Source organism: Enhydra lutris, unplaced genomic scaffold (assembly GCF_002288905.1).
Source record: "Enhydra lutris kenyoni isolate GAN:26980312 unplaced genomic scaffold, ASM228890v2 scaffoldscaffold1, whole genome shotgun sequence".
In the NCBI taxonomy this organism is placed as follows: Eukaryota; Metazoa; Chordata; class Mammalia; order Carnivora; family Mustelidae; genus Enhydra; species Enhydra lutris.
The window spans coordinates 11,943,721-11,964,158 of NW_019154085.1; the positions used below are offsets into that span (position 1 = coordinate 11,943,721).

Consider the following 20,438-nt stretch of genomic DNA (forward strand, 5'->3'; position numbering starts at 1 on the left):
TGGATCAGTCAGGGCTCCCAGCTGCAAAGGACATAAACCAATTCTGGCTGAGTAAGCAGAAGAGTTTAAAAGGAGATGGAAAAACTCAAGAGAATCGCTGGGAGGTTGGAGGGACAGGTATGGAACTCGGTTTCCGGGAGCGATGCTCACAAGCAACCCGTGGGAGGGGCCCCGTGAGGAGGTCACGCCCACTACTAACTATTGCTCCCACAAACACTAAAAGCAATTCCACTGCCCACCAAGGCCGCTTCCACGCCACGAATTTAACCTTGCAGGCACGTCCACCAGAAAATGTCAGATGCCCTTGCCAGCAAATTGGTTTCCAAGCAGAATTTTTCCTTCCTCAAGCTACTCATGTCCACTCAAAGTCTTATGCAGGTATGCTGAATGTTGAAGGCTGGGTCCTGTGTCGGCAACATAGCTGTTAAGAGCCTCTTTTTCAGAGCTTACCTTGGGGAAGCAGCACTTATATTAAGATTGGGGATTCCCTAAATGTAGCAAGTATTTTCAAAACAACCTGGACAGCCAGAAATTATGAAAATGTTTTCTACAGGAGAGAATTAATATTTTGAGAATATATGCTAAGAGCCAGGTGCTTTAAATAGATTACTTAATCTTCAACAAAACAGATATTTTAACCCTATTTTATTTTTTAATTTTTTAGAAAGATCTTTTTTATTTATTATTGCAGAGAGAGAGAGAGAGACAGAGAGAGCACAAGTGGGGGAACAGCAGGCAGAGGGAGAAGCAGGCTCCCTGCTGACCAAGCTGCCTGATGCAGGACTCGATTCCAGGACTCTGGATCATGACCTGAGCCAAAGACAGACACTTAACTGACTGAGTCACCCAGGTGCCCTATTTTATTATCATCATGTGACAGCAAGTCCAAAAAACATCAGCAATAAAATATTCCTTCTTGCTGAAGTGAACTGTTTCCTACTCCTTGGTACACCAGTATACATAAGAAGCCCCCAACTTCATTTCCAAGGTTTAAAAAAAAGAAGTTTGTTTAGAAATTCTCATTGAAGTGCCTTAAACAGTTTCATTTCCCTAGAATAGACCATAAAGAAAAAAAAATAGGCAATTTAACACATGATGTACATGAGTACCTATCTTTCAGTATTATTTCTAAGGAAACAATGAGTTCTACTTTTCATTTTAGAAGTACATCTCTCCTTTCTTACTGCCCCTCCCCCCAAAAGAAGTATATCTCTCTCGAGCTTCGCAGTGTGAGCAGAGGCTCTTTTACCCTCTAGTAGCACCAGAAGCTCTAATAATAAGGCAGAGCCTCCTTGGAGAGTCCCTTTCGTAGCTGTCTTGGCAAAGTGGTTCTTGGTGATAAGAAAGGAAGGAGATGCATCCTAGTAATTTATATAGTAGTGTGGGAGGAAGTACCTCTTTACATTGGCATGAGGAAGACACTGTTTAAATGAATCCCCGGCTACAGAGAATTTGAGATCTTAAAGAATTGCTTTACCCCATCATCAAGTCTTACAAATTCTGTCTCCTAAATATCGCTCCCATAAGTTCTCTCTCCATCTTGGCCTGTTCAGACGCTAATGCTATTTGATGGAAACTACTGCAGCATTCTGCTAGATGCTCTCCCTTCCTGTCCTCCGTCTCAGCAAATTCCAATCTATTATTCACATGACTGTCAGAGTGACCCATCTAAGCATGAGTAATAGCACAAGATTTCCTTGCTTAAAACCTTTCCATGACTTCCATGTCCTTCAGGAGATGCCATGCAAACTCCTTTGCAAGACTCAGAAATGTCTTTAAGATATAGCCCTTCCCGGCAATGTTTGGCTTCATCCTTTGTCGTTCTTTAACTCAAACACTGCCCGCACTCTAAATGTGAGGCTGTCTTAGGCCTCCTGCTCTGCCATATGTTGCTCATTCAGCAGCCTACGTCCTCCTATGCACTGACCTCCAGTAAGTCTTCTCTTTTACGGATTCAAACTACATTAAGGTCTCCATACTCTGTGCTCCATCCCGCAGTGCTAGAGGCTTGCTTTCATATTAGAAGGTAAATTACAGAAAAATAATTGCATTCTTCTCTGGCTTCTCTTACTAGACTCTACTTTTTTTTTTTTTTTTTAAAGCAGTGGCTATGTTTTTTATCTTTGCCACCCCTGCGTTTAGTGAAGTTTTTTGTATAGATATATACTCAATAAAATTAAAAAAAAAATGCATACCAGACTCGACACAGTATGCAAGCCGTCAAGGTGGTAGTAGTCTACTAGTTAGGACAGGTCAGATTCATGTAACTAAAACACAAGGCGGGAGATGTGCCACAACCAGAGTTCAAAGGAAATGCTTCGGTGACGTTAAGGAGAGAGCTCCCAGTTCTGGTTTCGGGGTGTGTGTGTGTACAAAACTAAGGAGAACCAGGGGAGAAGATGACATTTGAAATGGACTCTGATAGAGGGAATTTTAATACTTGGAGCTGCATCAAGTATAAGGACTATGTTAGGTCACATACTGATACAGTAAAGCAGGGGGTGTAACACCAGATCACAGAGTAGTCCCACCAAGCATGTAAGAGAATACAGGAAAAAAGCTGGAGAGGTAGTTTAGACTTTACATGCTTGCTAAGGAGTCAGTAATTAATTTAGAAGGCAACCGTAGTGTAATTAAAGGCAGTAATTAGCAGAAGAAAACTATTACAGCAACTGTAATATTCTGAGTGAGAAGTTACAAGGTCATCTTTGGCAGGTAGTATAGTATAGACAAGCAGACAGATCTGGGACACTTATTGGTGACATGATCTTGAACATGTTATTTAAATTAACAAACCCCAAATTTCCTAATTTATTTTAAAAGAATGTTGTAATTAAATTTATGTAAAGAGATTAGCACAGAGCTTGGCATGTACCAAGTGCTTGAATTAATCAGTGATAGTTCAGCTGCCACTGATAAAAATTCCAGTCAAATCAGCATAAGCAAGTAAGGGAAATTATTAAGAGGCTAGTGACAAAATCAGTGGAACAGAATAGAGAGCTCGGAAATAGAACCACATGTAGATAATCAAATGATCTTTGACAAAGGAGCAAAGGCAATACAATGGAGCTAAAAGACAGTCTTTTCAACAAATGGTGTTAGAAGAAGTGTACATCCATATGTGAAAGAAAGAGAAAGTGAAAGAGAGAGGGAGAGAAAGAGAGAGAGAGAGAAAAGAAAGAAAGAAATCTAGACATAAATTTTACACCCTACACAAAAATTAACTTAAAATGTAGCATAGACCTAAATGTAAAATGCAAAACTAAAAAAGGCCTAGAAGATAACATATGAGAAAATCTAGGTGGCCTTGGGCTTGGTGATGACTTTGTAGATACCATACCCAAAGCTCAGTCCATAAAAGAAAAAATTGATAAGGGGATGTCATAAATATTAAAAATTCCTATGAATTTTTGTGAAAAACACAAAAAATTTCTGTGAATTTTTGTGAAAAACACTGTTAAGAGAATGAAAAGACAATCCACAGGCTGGGAGAAAATCTTTGCAAAACACTTATCTGGTAAAGGACTGGTGTCTGAAATCTATATAGAACTCCTGAAACTCAGCAATATGAAAGCAAATAGTCTAATTGAAAAAGGGCAAAATATTTGAGCAGACACCTCACCAGAAAAGACATAGAGATGGCAAATAAACGTATGAAAAGATACTCAACATCACATGTCATCAGAAAATTACAGAATAAAACAATGAGATACCATTGCACATCTCCTAGAATGGCTGAAAGCCAAAATGCTGACAACACCAAGTGCTGGCAAGGATGTGAGGCAGCAGGAACTCTCATTCATTGCACGTGGGAATGCAAAATGGAGGAGCCACTTTGGAAGACAGTTTGGCAGTTTCTTATCAAACTGAATATTCTCTTACCATATGATCTGGCAATTACACATCTTGCTACTTACCTAAATGACCTGAAAACTTGTGTTCACACACAAAAACCAGAGCACGAGTGTTTATGGTAGCTTTATTTATGATCGCCAAAACTTGGAAGCAACCAAGATGCCCTTCAAATAGGTGAATGGATAAGCAAACTGTGGTACATGGGTACAATGGAACATGATCAAACCATGAAGAGAAAAGAGCTATTATACCATGAAAAGACATGAAGGAAACTCAAGGGCATACTGCTAAGAGAAAGAGGTGAATCTGAAAAGCCAATATAATACATGATTTCAAATATATGATGTTCTGAAAAGGACACAACTAGAGACAGTAAAAAGATCAGAGATTGCTAGGGGTTGGGGGGGTTTGGGGGAAGGATAAATAAACGGAGCACAGGAGATATTTAGGGCAGGGCAACCATTCAGCATGATACTGTAATGGTTAGTATATGGCATTATACTGCTGACAAAGTCCATAAAATAAAACATAAAAATTGAGTCCCAATGTAAATAAGCTATAAACTTTAGTTAAAAATAATGTAAGAATATTGGCTCATCAATGGCAACAAAAGTACCACACTAATGGAAGATATTAATAGCAAGGAAACTACAATGGGGAGATAGAGGGAATATGGGAATTCTTTGTACTTTCCATTCAATTATTTCTGTAAACCTGAAACTGCTCTAAAAATAAAGTTATAAATTTAAAAATTCACTAAGCAGTATATATAAAATTCATGCAGTTTAACAAAAAATGGAAAAGTTGAGGCACCTGGGTGGCTCAGTGGGTTGAAGCCTCTGTCTTCGGCTTGGGTCATGATCCCAGGGTCCTGGGATAGAGCCCCACATCGGGCTCTCTGCTCAGCAGGGAGCCTGCTTCCTCCTCTCTCTCTGCCTGCCTCTCTGCCTACTTGTGATCTCTGTCTGTCAAATGAATAAATAAAATCTTAAAAAAAAAAAAAAAGCTACTCAGGTAATTCCCAGAAACAAAGACAACCCAAAGCTTTAGGGACTAAACCTGGGAATTTGATTTCTCTTTTCTTCTGTTTTCACTCTCTGATAAGTAAACAGGTTTTCTTTACATGTCAGGAATAATGACGTTCCCCACTCCCTCCACCCAAAAAGACCTAGACTGGTATCTGAGGCTGGTGACAGTGTGGGGAATCTGGGATACTTAGTCAACAGAGAAATTTTACTGAACCCCTGAACAATAGTGACCCGTGTTACATGATAGCAAACAATGGGCATTACAGTTGCCTACAGTAAGGAGATAAAAAGGGAGCCTAATGAAATGTTAAAAAACTGAACTTAGAGAAGTCTGGGTGGCTCAGTCAGTTAAGTGTCTGCCTTCCATTCAGGTCATGATCCCAGGGTCCTGGGGTCGAGTCCCATATTGGACTCCCTGCTCAGCAGGGAGCCTGCTTCTCCCTTTCCCACTCCCCTTGCTTGTGCTCTCTCTCTGTCTGTCAAATAAATAAATAAAATCTTTTTCAAAAACCCCTGAACTTATTTTCAAATTGTAGATTCATGTGCCATTATTCCTGAGATATTTTCACTGGGTATAGGATTCTGGGTTGACAGTTCTTTTCTTTCAGCACTTGAAAAACATTGTTATTTCTTTCTGCCCTCCATGTTTCTGATGAGAAATTTGCTATCATTTCCATTGTTTTTCTCCCATGGGTGAGGTATACTGATGTAAAATTAACAGACCTTTTAGAATCTCTAGCAGTAAGAAAGTTTTATTCCAGCCCAAGTTAGGACGGCTGTGAGGGATACACAAACTTCACAAAGATGACAGTGCTCCTGCAAAGGGACATTTGGTGGAGAGTTATATACATCTTTTCACATTAAAATGTTACAAATTATCAGACAAAGGACACTTTAGAAAGTTGCAGACCTTATCTTAAGTTTCTAGTATATGCAGGGCTGTATGACTTTATGGGAATAAGGGAAGTTTCTTTCTTTTCCTTTGTGTTCAGAATGTTCTTTTTTGGTTATTTTAACAGAGCAGATGTACAACGTGTGCTTGGGGCAGAAACAGACCCAGGATTTGAAGTTTTGTCAAGTCACTTTCACCTTGGTTAATGTTAAAGAATAGCTTCCCTGGGATCCCAGGAGCAGAACCCACAAACATTGAAAGTTGAAAATTTCCTTTATCAGGTGTCAGTTCTTTCTACATGGTGTCAAGATTTTTCCTTCGTCTTCAGTTTCTACAAGTTTAACTATGATGTATATTGGCATAGATTCTTTTTGTTATATCCTGTTTGGTGTTCATTCAGATTCTTGAGTCTATAGGTTATGTTGTTAAATTTGGGAATTTTTAAGCCATTATTTCTTAAGTACTTTTTCCACACTAGTCTCTTTCTCCTCTCCTCCCAAACTCTAATAACATGAATGTTAGATATTTTGTGAAAGTCTACAATCCCCTATGGCTCTGTTTATTTTTAATTTTTTTTTTTCAGTCTATTTTCTTTTTGTTGTTCAGATTGGGTAATTTCTATTACTCTGTCTTCAGGTTCACTGACTCTTTCCTCTATTTCCTACACTGCTTTTGAGCCCATCCAGTATGGTTTTTATGTAGGTCCTCCTTTTCCTCCTCCTTCTCCCCCCACCCCCACCGCCTTCTTCTTTTTTTAATCTTCTATTGCATTGTTGAGACTTCATTTTTCTTGAGGCACTCTAATTTTAAATATTTTTTCAAGTGTGTAATTGCCTGGTGCAGCATTTTTATTAGTGCTGCTTTAAAATCTTCAGAAAATTCTAACACCTCTGACATTTCACTGCTGGCATCTATTATTTGTCTTTTTTCATTCAGTTTGAGATCTACCTCATTCTTGGTATGACAAGTGGTTTTCAAACAAAACCTGGAATTTTTCATATTATATGATTCTGTATCTTATTTAAACCTTTGGTTTTAAACGTTGTCTGATACCACTCCAGCAGGGGAGAAGGGGTGTTACCCTGTTACTGCCACGTAGTGGTAGAAATCCAGATTCCCTGCTTGGCCTGATCTGACAGTGGATGGGAAGGAAGAGCTCCTCATTACTAGGGTATAGACAGATGTTCCAGCTCTCCACATGGTCTGTAAATGACACTGTGGTAGGTTTGGCCTCATTATTCCTGGGTAGTGGTGAAGGTCCTGACTCCCTGTATGGTAACCACTGACAATATGAGGGAAGGAGAGGCCTTGTTACTGGTGATAAAGATAATAGTCCAGGCTCTTTACATGGGCTTCTCTGATACCACCCAAGCAGGGGTATCAAGGCATCTCATTTAACTTGAGGGTAGAAGTCTAGGTCCCTGCTCAGCCTTCGCTTCTTGGGTAGCCCACAGTTTTTTTTGAGATATTTTGCTGGAGTAGAGCAGTCATTTTCTCAAAGTTTTCGATCTTCCCAGGCTTTCCCTTCCTTCCTGTTTTGCCTGGTGACAGCAGCCTTTTCTTGAAACTTTTGTTGTTTGTGCCTATCAAGAGTTTCTGAGTTGTTGGATTCTTTAACTTTAATTCTGTAATACATGAGGCAAAAGAAAAATCCAGTGTATCTACCATCTTGTTATTTCTCGAGTCCCAAGGTCCCAGGTCTGTCTGCCTTTTTTTCTTTTTTTAACCTCTTAGAGTCATCTTGTGTTTTATAGATAATGACTTAGCCAAGTCTACTTCATCTTTTATTTTATTTCCTTTATGCTTAAGTTCAAAGATCTCTGAATCCTAATACACTTAGAGTAGAATCTGGGTATGGTTGTTTTAAAATATGTACACAAGACTTCATGATGTATTACAAAACTCTCATCAACACAGTATGGTACTGGCACAAAAATAGACATGCAGATCAGTGGAACAGAATAGAGGACCCCAAAATGGACACTCAACTCTGTGGTCAACTATTCTTTGACAGAGCGGGAAAGACTATCCAATGGAAAAAAGATAGTGTCTTTGACAAATGGTGCTGGGAAACTTGGGACAGCCACATGCAGAAAAATGAAACTGGACCACTTTCTTACACCATACACAAAAATAAACTCAAAATGGATGACAGACCTCAATGTGAGATAGGGATCCATCAGAATCCTAGAGGAGAACACAGGCAGCAAACTCTATGACCTTGGCTGCAGGTCTCTCTTGTGTTCCCTCTCTTACTGTCTCTCTGTCAAATAAATAAATAAAATCTTTAAAAACAAAACAAAACAAAACTACTCACTAAATCTAGCCCACAAAAAAGGGAAAAAGAATTAGTTTCTACTTCTTGAAGGGAGGAGTGTCAGAATTCTTGTGGACATATTTATTTATTTATTTTAATTCAATTTAGTTAATTTATACAATAGTATTAGTTTCGGGGATACAATCCAGTGATTCATATAACACCCACTGCTCATTACAACACATGCCCTTCTTAATGCCCATCACCCAGTTACCCTGTCTCCCCGCCAAACTCCCCTTTCTTCTTGTTAGACATGTCTCCAAAGGCAAGGGAATCAGAAGCAAAAGTGAACTATTGGGACTTGATCAAGTTAAAAAGCTTTTGCAGAGCAAAGGAAATAGTCAACAAAACTAAAAGGCAACCTACAGAATGGGAGAAGCTAGTTGCAAATGTCTTATCAAATAAAGGGCTAATATCCAAAATTCATATAAATAACTTATCAAACTCAATACCTGCTGTGCCTGGGTGGCTCAGTTGGTTAGGTGTCTGCCTTCAGCTCGGTCATGATCCCAGGGTCCTGGGATTGAGGCCCAGGGCTGGCTCCCTGCTCAGCAGGGAGTCTGCTTCTCCCTCTCCCCCTCCCTGCTGCTCATGCTTTCTCAAATAGAAAATTATAAATAAATAAATAAACCTCAAGGACCAAAAACAAAAACAAAAACAAACAAACAAAAAAACACTCAACATCTGTAACTGTCCCTCAGAACAATGTACTGATCAAACATGCTTGAACATGTACCAGCAACAGGCCTCTGGGGGAGAGGATGATATACATCCTTGAAGCCAAGCAGCGGGGAACACCCTGCCCACTCAGCTCAGGGTGGAAAACCGCCTGCTTCTTTTTTCTTTTATCTCCCCTTCTCCAAGAGATCACACGTAGTTAATTAGATGATTCCTTTAAATGTGTTTCCTCAACCACAAATCCTATACTGCTTGATCAGACACATCTTGTTTATCTATAATCTCCTTCAACTTCTTTGTTGATTGTTGTCTTGTATCTAATAAATAAGGGACTGAGTTGTTTGAGGTGGCAGGCAGTCTTCTCAATGGCCAACCCCTGCTCCCATTCTCTTGAAGCTGACTTGTTTGTGCCTCATTCTTCTCCTGTGCCCTGTTGGAAATCAGCAAGTGGCCGTTGGAAAGCAGCAAACACCCAAAAAGCAAAAAATCCAGTCAAGAAATCGGCAGAAGTCATGAACGGACATTTCTCCAAAGAACACAAATGGCCAACACTTGAAGAAATGCTCAACATCACTCGGCATCAGGGAAATACAAGTCAAAACCACAATAGGATACAACCTCACACCAGTCAGAATGGCTAATATTAATAAGTCAAGAAACAACAGATGTTGGCAAGGATGTGGAGAAAGGGGAACCCTCCTGCACTGTTGGTGGGAATGCAAGCTGGTGCAGCCACTCTGGAAAACAGTATGGAGGTTCCTCAAAAAGGTAAAAATAGAGCTACCCTATGACCCATCAGTTGCACTACTAAGTATTTATCCAAAGGACACAAACAGTGATTTGAAGGGGCACCTGCACTCCAATGTTTATAGCAGCAATGTCCCCACTAGTCAAACTATGGAAAGAGCAGAGACATCTATGGACAGATGAATGGATAAAGATGTGGTGTATGTACAATGGAAACTACATGGCCACCATAAAGAATGAAATCTTTCTGTTTGCAATGACATGGATGGGACTAGAGGGTATTATGCTAAGTGAAATAAGTCAGAGAAAGACAAATACCATATGCTTTCACTCAGATATGGGATTGAAGAAACAAAATAGAAGAACGTAGGGGAAGGGAAGGGAAAATAAAATGAAAACAGAGAGGGAGGCAAACCATAAGAGACCCTTAAATTCAAGAAACATGCTGAGGGTTGCTGTGGGGGGGAGGTTTGTGAGGGGATGGGGTAACTTGTTGATGGGCATTAAGAAGGGCATGTGATGTAATGAGCAGTGGGTGTTACATGCAACTGATGAATCACTGGATTGTACCCCTGAAACTAATAACACTGTATAAATTAACTAAATTGAATTTAAATAAATAAATAAATAAATAAATAAATAAATAAATAAATCCACAGGAATTTTGATGCTCCTCCTTTTAAGAAGTAGAGACATGGGGTGCCTGGGTGGCTCAATGGGTTAAGCATCTGCCTTTGGCTCAGGTCATGATCTCAGGGTTCTGGGATTGAGCCCGACATCGGGCTCTCTGCTCAGCAGGGAGCCTGCTTCCCCCTCTCTTTCTCTGCCTGCCTCTTGGCCTACTTGTGCTCTCTGTCAAAAAAATAAATAAAATCTTAAAAAAAAAAAAAAAAAAGAAGTAAAGACTAATGCTCTTTCCCCTAATTGTGGGCTAGATTTAGTGAGTAGTTGGTTTTTTTTAGATTTTATTTATTTTTTATTTATTTAAGATTTTATTTATTTATTTGACAGAGACAGAAACAGTGAGAGAGGGAACACAAGCAGGGGGAGTGGGAGAGAGAGTAGCAGGCTTCCTGCAGAGCAGGGATCTGAGCTGTAAGGCAGACAAAGCCTGAGTCACCCAGGTGCCCCTGGTGAATAGGTTTTAACTAGTCTCCCTCCTCCCCAACTCTATGCAACCACTAATCTACTTTTTTTTTAATCATTTTTTTTTAATTTATTTACAGCATAACAGTATTCATTGTTTTTGTACCACACCCAGTGCTCCATGCAATCCGTGCCCTCTCTAATACCCACCACCTGGTTCCCCCAACCTCCCACCCCCACACCTCTTCAAACCCTTCAGATTGTTTTTCAGAGTCCATAGTCTCTCATTGTTCACCTCCCCTTCCAATTTCCCCCAACTCCCTTCTCCTAACTCCCCATGTCCTCCATGCTATTTGTTATGCTCCACAAATAAGTGAAACCATATGATAATTGACTCTCTCTGCTTGACTTATTTCACTCAGCATAATCTCTTCCAGTCCTGTCCATGTTGCTACAAAAGTTGGGTATTCATCCTTTCTGATGGAGGCATAATACTCCGTAGTGTATAAGGACCACATCTTCCTTATCCATTCGTCCGTTGAAGGGCATCTTGGTTCTTTCCACAGCTTGGCAACTGTGGCCATTGCTGTTATAAACATTGGGGTACAGATGGCCCTTCTTTTCACTACATCTGTATCTTTGGGGTAAATACCCAGTAGTGCGATGGCAGGGTCATAGGGAAGTTCTATTTTTAATTTCTTGAGGAATCTCCACACTGTTCTCCAAAGAGGCTGCACCAACTTGCATTCCCACCAACAGTGTAAGAGGGTTCCCCTTTTTCCACATCCCCTCCAACACATGTTGTTTCCTTTCTTGCTAATTTTGGCCATTCTAACTGGTGTAAGGTGATATCTCAATCTGGTTTTAATTTGAATCTCCCTGATGGCTAGTGATGATGAACATTTTTTCATGTGTCTGATAGCCATTTGTATGTCTTCATTGGAAAAGTGTCTGTTCATATCTTCTGCCCATTTTTTGATATGATTGTCTCTTTTGTGTGTGTTGAGTTTGAGGAGTTCTTTATAGATCTTGGATATCAATCTTTTGTCTGTACTGTCATTTGCAAATATCTTCTCCCATTCCGTGGGTTGCCTCTTTGTTTTCTTGACTGTTTCCTTTGCTGTGCATAAGCTTTTGATTTTGATGAAGTCCCAAAAGTTTATTTTGGTTTCTGTTTCCTTTGTCTTGGGAGACATATCTTGAAAGAAGTTGCTGTGGCTGATATCAAAGAGATTACTGCCTATGTTCTCCTCTAGGATTCTGATGGATTCTTGTCTCATGTTGAGGTCTTTTATCCATTTTGAGTTTATCTTTGTGTACGGTGTAAGAGAATGGTCGAGTTTCATTCTTCTACATATAGCTGCCCAGTTTTCCCAGCACCATTTATTGAAGAGACTGTCTTTTTTCCACTGTATATTTTTTCCTGTTTTGCCGAAGATTAACTGACCATAGAGTTGAGGGTCCATATCTGGGCTCTCTACTCTGTTCCACTGGTCTATGTGTCTGTTTTTATGCCAGTACCATGCTGTCTTGGTGATCACAGCTTTGTAGTAAAGCTTGAAATCAGGTAACGTGATGCCCCTAGTTTTATTTTTGTTTTTCAACATTTCCTTAGCGATTCGGAGTCTCTTCTGGTTCCATACAAATTTTTAGATTATTTGCTCCAGCTCTTTGAAGAATACTGGTGGAAGTTTGATTGGAATGGCATTCACTAATCTACTTGTGTGCTATAGATGTGCTATTTCCAGACACCTCATATAAATGGATTTATACAGTATTTGGTCTTTTGTAACTAGTATTTGCCACTGAGCATAATGTTTTGAAGGTTCATTGATGTTGTAGCATGTATCGGCACTTCAATCCTTTTTATTACTGAATAATATTTCATTGCATGGCTATACCACATTGTATGGATATACGGATATAAAACGTTAATGGACATTTTGGTGTTTCCACTTTTTGGCTGTTTTGCTGCTACATAGTTCCGTTATGTAGTTATGCTACTACAAACATGTGTAAACAAGTTGCTATGTGGATATATTTTCATTTCTCTTGAGTATATACATAGGAGTGAAATTTCTGGGCCACACGGCAAATCTATGATTAAGATTTTGAAAACCTGTCAAACTTGACAATATTCCCTGATCCACAAACATGAGATGTCTTTCCATTTATTTAGGTCTTCTTTGATTTCTTTCAACAACGTTTTGTAGCTCTCAGTATATAAGTTCTTCATCTTTTTCATTAACTTGATTCCTAAGTATTTATTCTTTTTGATATTATTATAAATGGAATTTTCTTACTGTCACTTTTAGATCGGTCATTGCTAGTGTAGAAGTACAACTGATTGTTGTATATTGAGTAGGATACAAGTATCCTACAACCTTGTTGAACTTGTTTATAATTTCTAATAGTTTTTAGTGGATTCCTTAGGATTTTCTATATACAAGATCATGTCATCTGCATGGTTTTACTCCTTCCTTCCCAATCTGGAATTTTTTTTTCTTGTCTAACTGCCCTGGCTAGAACCACTATTGCAGTGTTGATTAGAAGTGGTAAGAACAGACATCTTTATCTTGTTCCTGTTCTTAGGGAGCAAACATTCAGTCTTTTACCACTACTAATGTTAGCTGTGGGCTCTTCATAGATGTCCTTTATTAGGTTGATTTGGATTATGGATTTTGCTGAAACATGTATTTAAATCATATGCTACCAGAGCAGTGTAGAATGTCACTTGGCTAGTGAGACTAGCCAAAAAATAAGCTTTCAAATCCACATGATTTTATCTTCTAATCTTGTTTTATTAGGCATTTTGGGGGCAAAATTATATGATAATTGCATACCTCATCTGAAGCCTGGTCCTTTCAGTTTCCAATTTTGGTACAGAGGTTTATGAAAACATACAAAATACCTGTCCAAAGCCAAGAAAAATTGAAAAGAATTCCAACATATTGGAATCTCTCAAAGAATATCAAACGGGATCCAATTCAAATTCCAAGAAAAAAAAGTTTAAAAAATCTTTCTTTCTTCATTCCTATCCCATTCAGTCTCCCACAGGAACCCACAATTAAGGTCTTCTTTTCCCCCCATTCTCTGCCTTTCTGTTTCCATTCATTATATCACAAATTGCCCATTTGTAAAACATAGGCCAGTCTCTGCCTGCATTTAATTTGATAAAACATCTTAAACACAAATTTAATTAGTTGTTAAGATTTATAAATTAGGAAATGACACATAAAAATCTACATATCTGGGGCGCCTGGGTGGCTCAGAGGGTTAAGCCTCTGCCTTTGGCTTGGGTCATGATCCCAGGGTCCTGGGATCAAGCCCCACATCGGGGCTCTCTGTTCAGCAGGGAGCCTGCTTCCTCCTCTCTCTCTGTCTGCCTGCCTCTCTGCCTACTTGTGATCTCTGTCAAATAAATAAATAAAATCTTTTAAAAAAATTTAAAAATTTACATATCTGATTTCCCTTTAAAATTTTGAGTTTGGGGGAAAAAAAAATTGAGTTTGGCAAAATGTGGCCTGCACTTTACCACTAAATGGCAGTGAATAGTGGGTACCTCCTTCAAATATGACAAGTCCTCGAATTTGCTGCAGTCTTTACCACTCCCTACTGTATTAGACACGGCCAATTTTACTTATGATACAGGCTTAGCTTCTATAGATACTGGGATTCATGACCTTTTAATGCCATCCTTTCCAATGTATATTAATCACACTCTCTCAGATTCCTTCCAGTTTTGCAACTTTTTCTACTTACTATACTGAGCAGTAAAACAAAATTTCTGAAAGGATCCTTTGACAATTGTCTAGAGTCCAGAGATAAGCTGTGGCCTTTTGGGCCCTATAAGCATATTAAAATTCCTGTGGAGATCTCTATCTGATGAAAAGGAGGGGGAAACTCAAACCAGGGGTTACACTAACTTTGTATATGGAAGACCTCTTTCAGGGAAGAAAAGCCCATCTCAGAGAGAGAATAAAAGGGAAAAGCCCTGGGCAGTCTGTGCCTATTGTTGTTATAAAAGTAGTGATTTACAATATTGGCCTTTCTGGAAAAAGGAAGAGGGAATGGAGAAAGGAAACAGATGTTACAGTAACATCAATGGGATCTATGAAAAGCAATTACAATGTCAATGACTTAACATAAATGATATACATACCTCAACTGATGAATTAAGAGCTGTTATTTTCTCTGGAAGTGGCTACTTGACTGTAGGGAAAAAAAACAAAAACTTGCACTTACTTCAGTCTGTTTCTTTACTCTGACCTTTAAATCTTTATTTGTATTTCTTAAAAACCTCAATTATCTTAGAATGACTGGGACAACTTTGCAGTATTTAACATGTACTACAATTAATCTTCTTTCTAAAGCAGGAGAACTCCCATCCTCTTCAATAGTGACAGATTCCATTAACAGGTCAACCTAAAAATAAGACTACAAAAATCAAAAGCTGCATTTGAAATACATGTATATATGGTTGGGTTTTTGGATTACATTTCAGTAATCCTCTACCTAACAAGAGAATGTAACAATATGTATATGATTCACAAAACAGAGTGAAGGCTAATTTCCTAAATATGGTTATATAATTGGCCTCAGTTTCTTTTTAGCCAATAATTGTTAAAAAGCAGATCTACTTAATAATAATAATTAATTTCTGATTGGTTCCACTGTTATGGTGTCAGATGGAACCCAACAATTTGGACCACAGAAGGTTAGTATATTAGACCTCTATGAATTCATTAAAAATAAATAAGAAAATTATATTTTATCATTTGTTCATTTGTGTTCTTATTTCCAGACTATTTGTTTTTTTCTTTAAGATGATCTATTTTTTAGAGAGAGAGAGAGAGAGAGAGAGAGAAGCACAAGTGGCACTGGAAGAGGGAAAAGGACAAGCAGACTCCTGGATGAACACAGGACTCGACATGGGGCTAGATTCTAGGACCCCAGATCATGACCTGAGCCAAAGTCAGATGCTCAACCAACTGAGCCACCTAGTGCCCAAGCTTATTTGTGAATATTTGATATGTGGGGCGAAGTAAACAATGTGTGTACTTAAACACATACATACGTAGACTCACAACAGTTAATAAGATGAAGTGCTCAGTTTGTCAACACAAAATGAGTCATCTTTTAGAATTTCTCAAAGAAAGAAAGAGTTTTATTCCTTCTCAATTTAGGACAGCTGCCCAGATGCACAATCTTCATAAAGAAGACAGTGCTCCAGGGAAGGAACATTTAGTGAAGGATTATATACATTGTTTGCATAAAAAATTACAAATGATTAGATAAAAGATATTCCAGAAAGAAACAGACTTTATCTTAAGTTTAGTAGATGGAGGGCTACATGACCTTAATCTTACAGGAACCAGGGAAGGTGTTTTTGTTTTTGTTTGTTTGTTTGTTTGTTTAACTCTTTTCTTTGTGTCTGAAAAGCTCCTTTTTAGGTTATTTATAAACAAAGCAGATGGACAATATGTGCTCAGGGCAGAAGTAGACCCCATGCTTCGAGATTTTTGCAGACTCTGGTAGATGTTAATGTATGCTTTCCCTGAGAACCCATGAGTGGGCCCAGAAATACTAAAAGTTTAAAATGTCCCTTTATTTATAATTCTCACTAACATTGTCTCCTATAAAGCACCTTATAGTGCCTTGCCTCACCAACAGTTTGAGATTTAGAATACTGAACCATTTCCCACCCCCCAGCCCTGTTTTTAGCATACATTTGGCTAAAACTTACTGCTACACAACTGGCCACCACACCGGTTTTTGAAAACTCTAAAACAGCCTATCTCATTGGTTGCAAACACCAGGGACAACAAATGTGTAACAGGTAGTGACTTGCCCCATTTTTCCTGTCCCAGGCCATGTGCCCTGTTCCCCACTAGCAATCAAACATGCATTGGATTTTGTTTCTAACAACAAATCCCCATGAACCTAGAAATCCTCTACATCTACAAAGAAAACTCGAGCTTGTGAGAAAAGGGAGAATCCCTTCATTTAGGGCTCAAAGAACTATAAAAAGTCTCACCGGAAAGGTGAGCCTACAGAAACGGGAGCATCGTGCACTCAAAACTCTACCCAATCATTGGACAACGGCCTTCGGGCCGCTCCTGCTGCTGTGCTTACGCTACCACTGCCGCCCTTCGTCCGGAGTCCTTAGTTCATTCCCTCTATCTCTGCTCTCCTCCAGCTCTGCGCCCGACTTCCGGTCGAACTTCCCGCGCAGGGAACCCGCCAATCACAAACGTTTTTCCTCGGGCCACGCCCCCTGCCTCCGGCTTCTGGAGCCGAGTCCAATTTCTCGTACACCCCTCCCTCCCTCACGCACGCTGCGCGCGGACGCCGGCCTCTGACGCCGTCGTCGCCCCGGCGCCGCGTCCCGCCCTGGCCGCTCCCGCGGACGGTTAGGCGGCCTGCCCAAGTCCCTCCTTCGGGACCTCCCCCCGCCCCTGAACCGCTCTCGCGGCAGCGACCCATGTGGGAGTTCAGGCTCCTGCGGTCGCCGGCGCCGCTGTTGCTCCTCCTGCCGCAGCTCAGCCTCGGAATCGCCGCGTCCCGCTCGCAGGCCGAAACCATGAACCTGGGCGGCGGTGGCGGCGCGCGGTGCTCCTCCTCGGCGGAGGTGCGCCGGCCGCAGTGCCTGCAGCTGTCCACGGTGCCGGGAGCTGACCCGCAGCGCAGCAACGAGTTGCTCCTGCTGGCGGCGGAGACGGCGGGGGAGGGACCGGAACGGCGCGCCCTGTCTGGGGAGCGGGCGAAGGAGGAGCCGCAGCCAGCGCCCCAGCATCACGTTCTCTATTTCCCCGGGGATGTGCAGGTAACCTGGGGCCTGCCTGGACACCTGTTCCCTCCCCGTGTGCATATGCGAATTCCCTCAGTTTCTCCCTTGCACTAGTGCGGGGTTCCTCGCCTCCCCTGAACACACCCACACATGCGCTCACAGCGTGGCTCTTGAGTTACTCCGCGAAATCCAAAACCGCCCCTGCCACGCCCCTGACCCTCTGCTTTTGCAGCCCCGGAGGGAAGGTGTCCTTGGAGGGTTACGACTGACCTCGGAAGAGCCAGCTGTTCGTTCGGGCTTGGGCGGGGGTGGGGGGTGATTTTGAGACCGAACGAATGAGGCAGGCACATCATGTGTGTTCATTCTCCAACTTGGTTTCTCCGAGGTGCGCGCGCGTACATGTGTGTTAGGAGACGGGATGGCTCTCAGATTAGCACGCAGTGTTCCGAAAACGCTGGCAGTAACTAAAAAGCAAACAAGTAAAAAAAAAAAAAAAAAAAAAAATTATAAGAATGACACCTTTAGTAACCCTAGAAAAGGCAAAGGGGTGGGTGGAAGAAAAGGGTCATTAATTGCTAAGCATGTCAGTGTTTTGTGCTCACCTGAATTCTGTACTTTTGTATGTGATTTTATCTTTATTATTAATTTTATATCTTCAAATATTCGTGGATGTATTGTCCTGCAAAGCTGGGTCTTAATTTAGATCTTAATCCAGAACTCTGTTGCCTTATATGTTAGCCATTAGTTATATGTGGCTATTTAAATTAAATTTAAAAATCCAGTTCGTCAGTTGTACTAGCAGCATTTCAAGTGCTTAGGAGCACCTGAGGTCTGTGTGTGCCCTAATGGACGGCGCAGATACAGAGCATTTTCACAGAACATTTGGATCATCACGGAAAGTTTTGTTGAGTAGTGCTGGTGTGGACAGGGAAAGCTCAAATGTGGCTAGATGTGTTTCTTATACCGTGAAACAGTATTAGTTTATTGTTTTTGAAATTGTTGCTTAAAAATGATACAGTTACAAACTTTGTGCCCTGTGTCCAATGATGATTAAGAGATATGTAGTTTTTTTCTCTTGTTCTTAAAATAATTAACTGGGCTGATGGCTGATAACAACTATGAAAAAACTAGTATTTGGATTTGAGAGAAGGTACTTACTCAGTTAATGCTCTGTTGCTCAGTGTGGGAAAACAAGATGACATTACTCATGGCCACTTGCAGAGATCTGAGGAATAGCTCGGGTGTGCATCTGTAATGATGATGATGGTGATGATAGTAATGGTAACTAACCTTTATTGAGCACCTACTAAATGTTTATAAAGTGTGACAACCAGAATACAATGCAGGTCTAAAAAGTCTAAATATACTTAGAGTCATATCTCCTTTTGTTTTGACATCATCCATTTCCTTATGTAGCCTGAGATTCCATTAGCTTTTTGGACAGTGATACAGTGTTTTATGCAGAGTATGAAGTGCTTTAAAAACCCAGGTCCTTTAAAGATAATGCATCAGAAGGCTTTGGCCAGATTGCCTAGGGTTGAACCCCGATTCTGCACTTTTTAGCTATGAATTCTCCGGCCAATTGCGGCTACCTCAACTAGGAATAATAATTTATAGAATATCAGTGAGGACTAAATATGTGAACACCTGATGAGTGACAGTTCCTTCTCATCTTTCTGATCACCTTTTTTATTGGGCTACCCTAGTGCTCAGTTTGTGGACTTTTCTCTTCTGCCTTTACTCCCTTAGTGATCTCTTTGAGTCTTGTAATTTTACATTCTACCTGTACTCTGATGACCTTCAGCATTTGTGTATCTAGCCTATGTAGGTTCCTGGAACCTTAGGCTTAACCTATTGCATGCACAATATTTCCTTTTGGATAGTTAATAGATATCTCAAACTAAAATCTCTGGATTTTTGCTTTTAAATCTGTTCTTCCTTCAGTCTTCCTCATCTCAGTTAATGGAAATTCTTTTTTAGTTGCTGAAGTTAGAAATCTTGAAGTTATCTGTTAGTAACCTCTCTTTCACACCTCATACCTCCATCAAAAAATAAAGTTGCTTCCCCTTCTAAATCTTTCTGGAAGTGATCAGATGAGTCAGTTTAAAAGTTAAGTCCAGTCATGCCACACCACTGCTCAAAACTCTGCAGTAGCTTCCCAAATCACTCAGAGTAAAAACCAGAGAATCTTGATGTTTTGAAGGGCTCTTCACTGTCTTCATCTTTTCCCACTCTGTTGCTTTTCTGTCTCCTTTTTCTGTTTTACTCTGCCCTAGCAGCGGTATTCATATTTTTCATGGTAGATACACTTTACCTCAGAAGCTTTGCACATACTGCCCCGAAAATCTTCCTGCAGATATCTATAGGATTCATTACCTCACTTGTTTTGAGTCAGTTCAAAAGTTGCATTCACAGTGAGGCCTTTTCTGACCACCGTATTTAGTAATCAGATGTATCCACAGGATCCCTGTCAGCTTTTCTCTTTTATTTTTACCCATTTCATTTACTGTATTAGTCATTTTAGTTTTTGTCTGTCTTCCAGCACTACAGTATAAGCTTCATGTCTGTTTTTTTCACTAATACATCTGTGTAAATAGATACCTGCCAGTGAATGGCATGTACTGGGTGTTCAATATGTAACTTGTTGAATGAATGAATGAATATATGTAAGTTGCTTTGAGCAGTGCTCAAAGTGCTTGATAAATTTTGGCTATTATATGAAATGCTTTGGGCTCAGATTTCCTCATCTATATCTTTGTATTTGATATTTATGATCTTCGTGTTCATCCTTGTGAAATTTACTGTTAAATACAGCTCGTCTTATTAGTGTATCGAATCTTTTATAGAACCATTATTCTGGTTATATCATATATAAAGTAAATAAGCATACTTTGTGTATCTTTATTCTTAATTTGGAGAAATACTGAACAGAAGTGGGCCAACAGAACTTTGTAGGGTACCATTAGAAGATTTACCTCACGTTAACACCAATTTATTATTTGGTATCAGTTAGATCTAGTTGTCTGTAATTTTAAATTTTAATTA

General features: G+C 40.0%; 1 protein-coding gene and 1 long non-coding RNA gene across 2 annotated transcripts in view; one reads left to right on the forward strand and one right to left on the reverse strand.

Annotated features, from left to right (window-relative positions):
- LOC111143381 overlaps positions 1–20,438 on the reverse strand; it is a 24,615-nt gene continuing 4,177 nt past the window's right edge. Inside the window, exons 2-3 of the long non-coding RNA XR_002640324.1 lie at positions 18,552–18,642; positions 1–21 (exon numbers count right to left, since the gene is read on the reverse strand). This is a non-coding gene — a long non-coding RNA (uncharacterized LOC111143381). The remainder of the gene's footprint in view (positions 22–18,551; positions 18,643–20,438) is intronic.
- LOC111143373 (chromosome unknown C2orf69 homolog) overlaps positions 17,049–20,438 on the forward strand; it is a 14,946-nt gene continuing 11,556 nt past the window's right edge. The window contains exon 1 of the mRNA XM_022497076.1: positions 17,049–17,429. Within this exon, the coding sequence (XP_022352784.1) occupies positions 17,088–17,429 (342 nt within the window). The 5' untranslated portion in view covers positions 17,049–17,087. The remainder of the gene's footprint in view (positions 17,430–20,438) is intronic.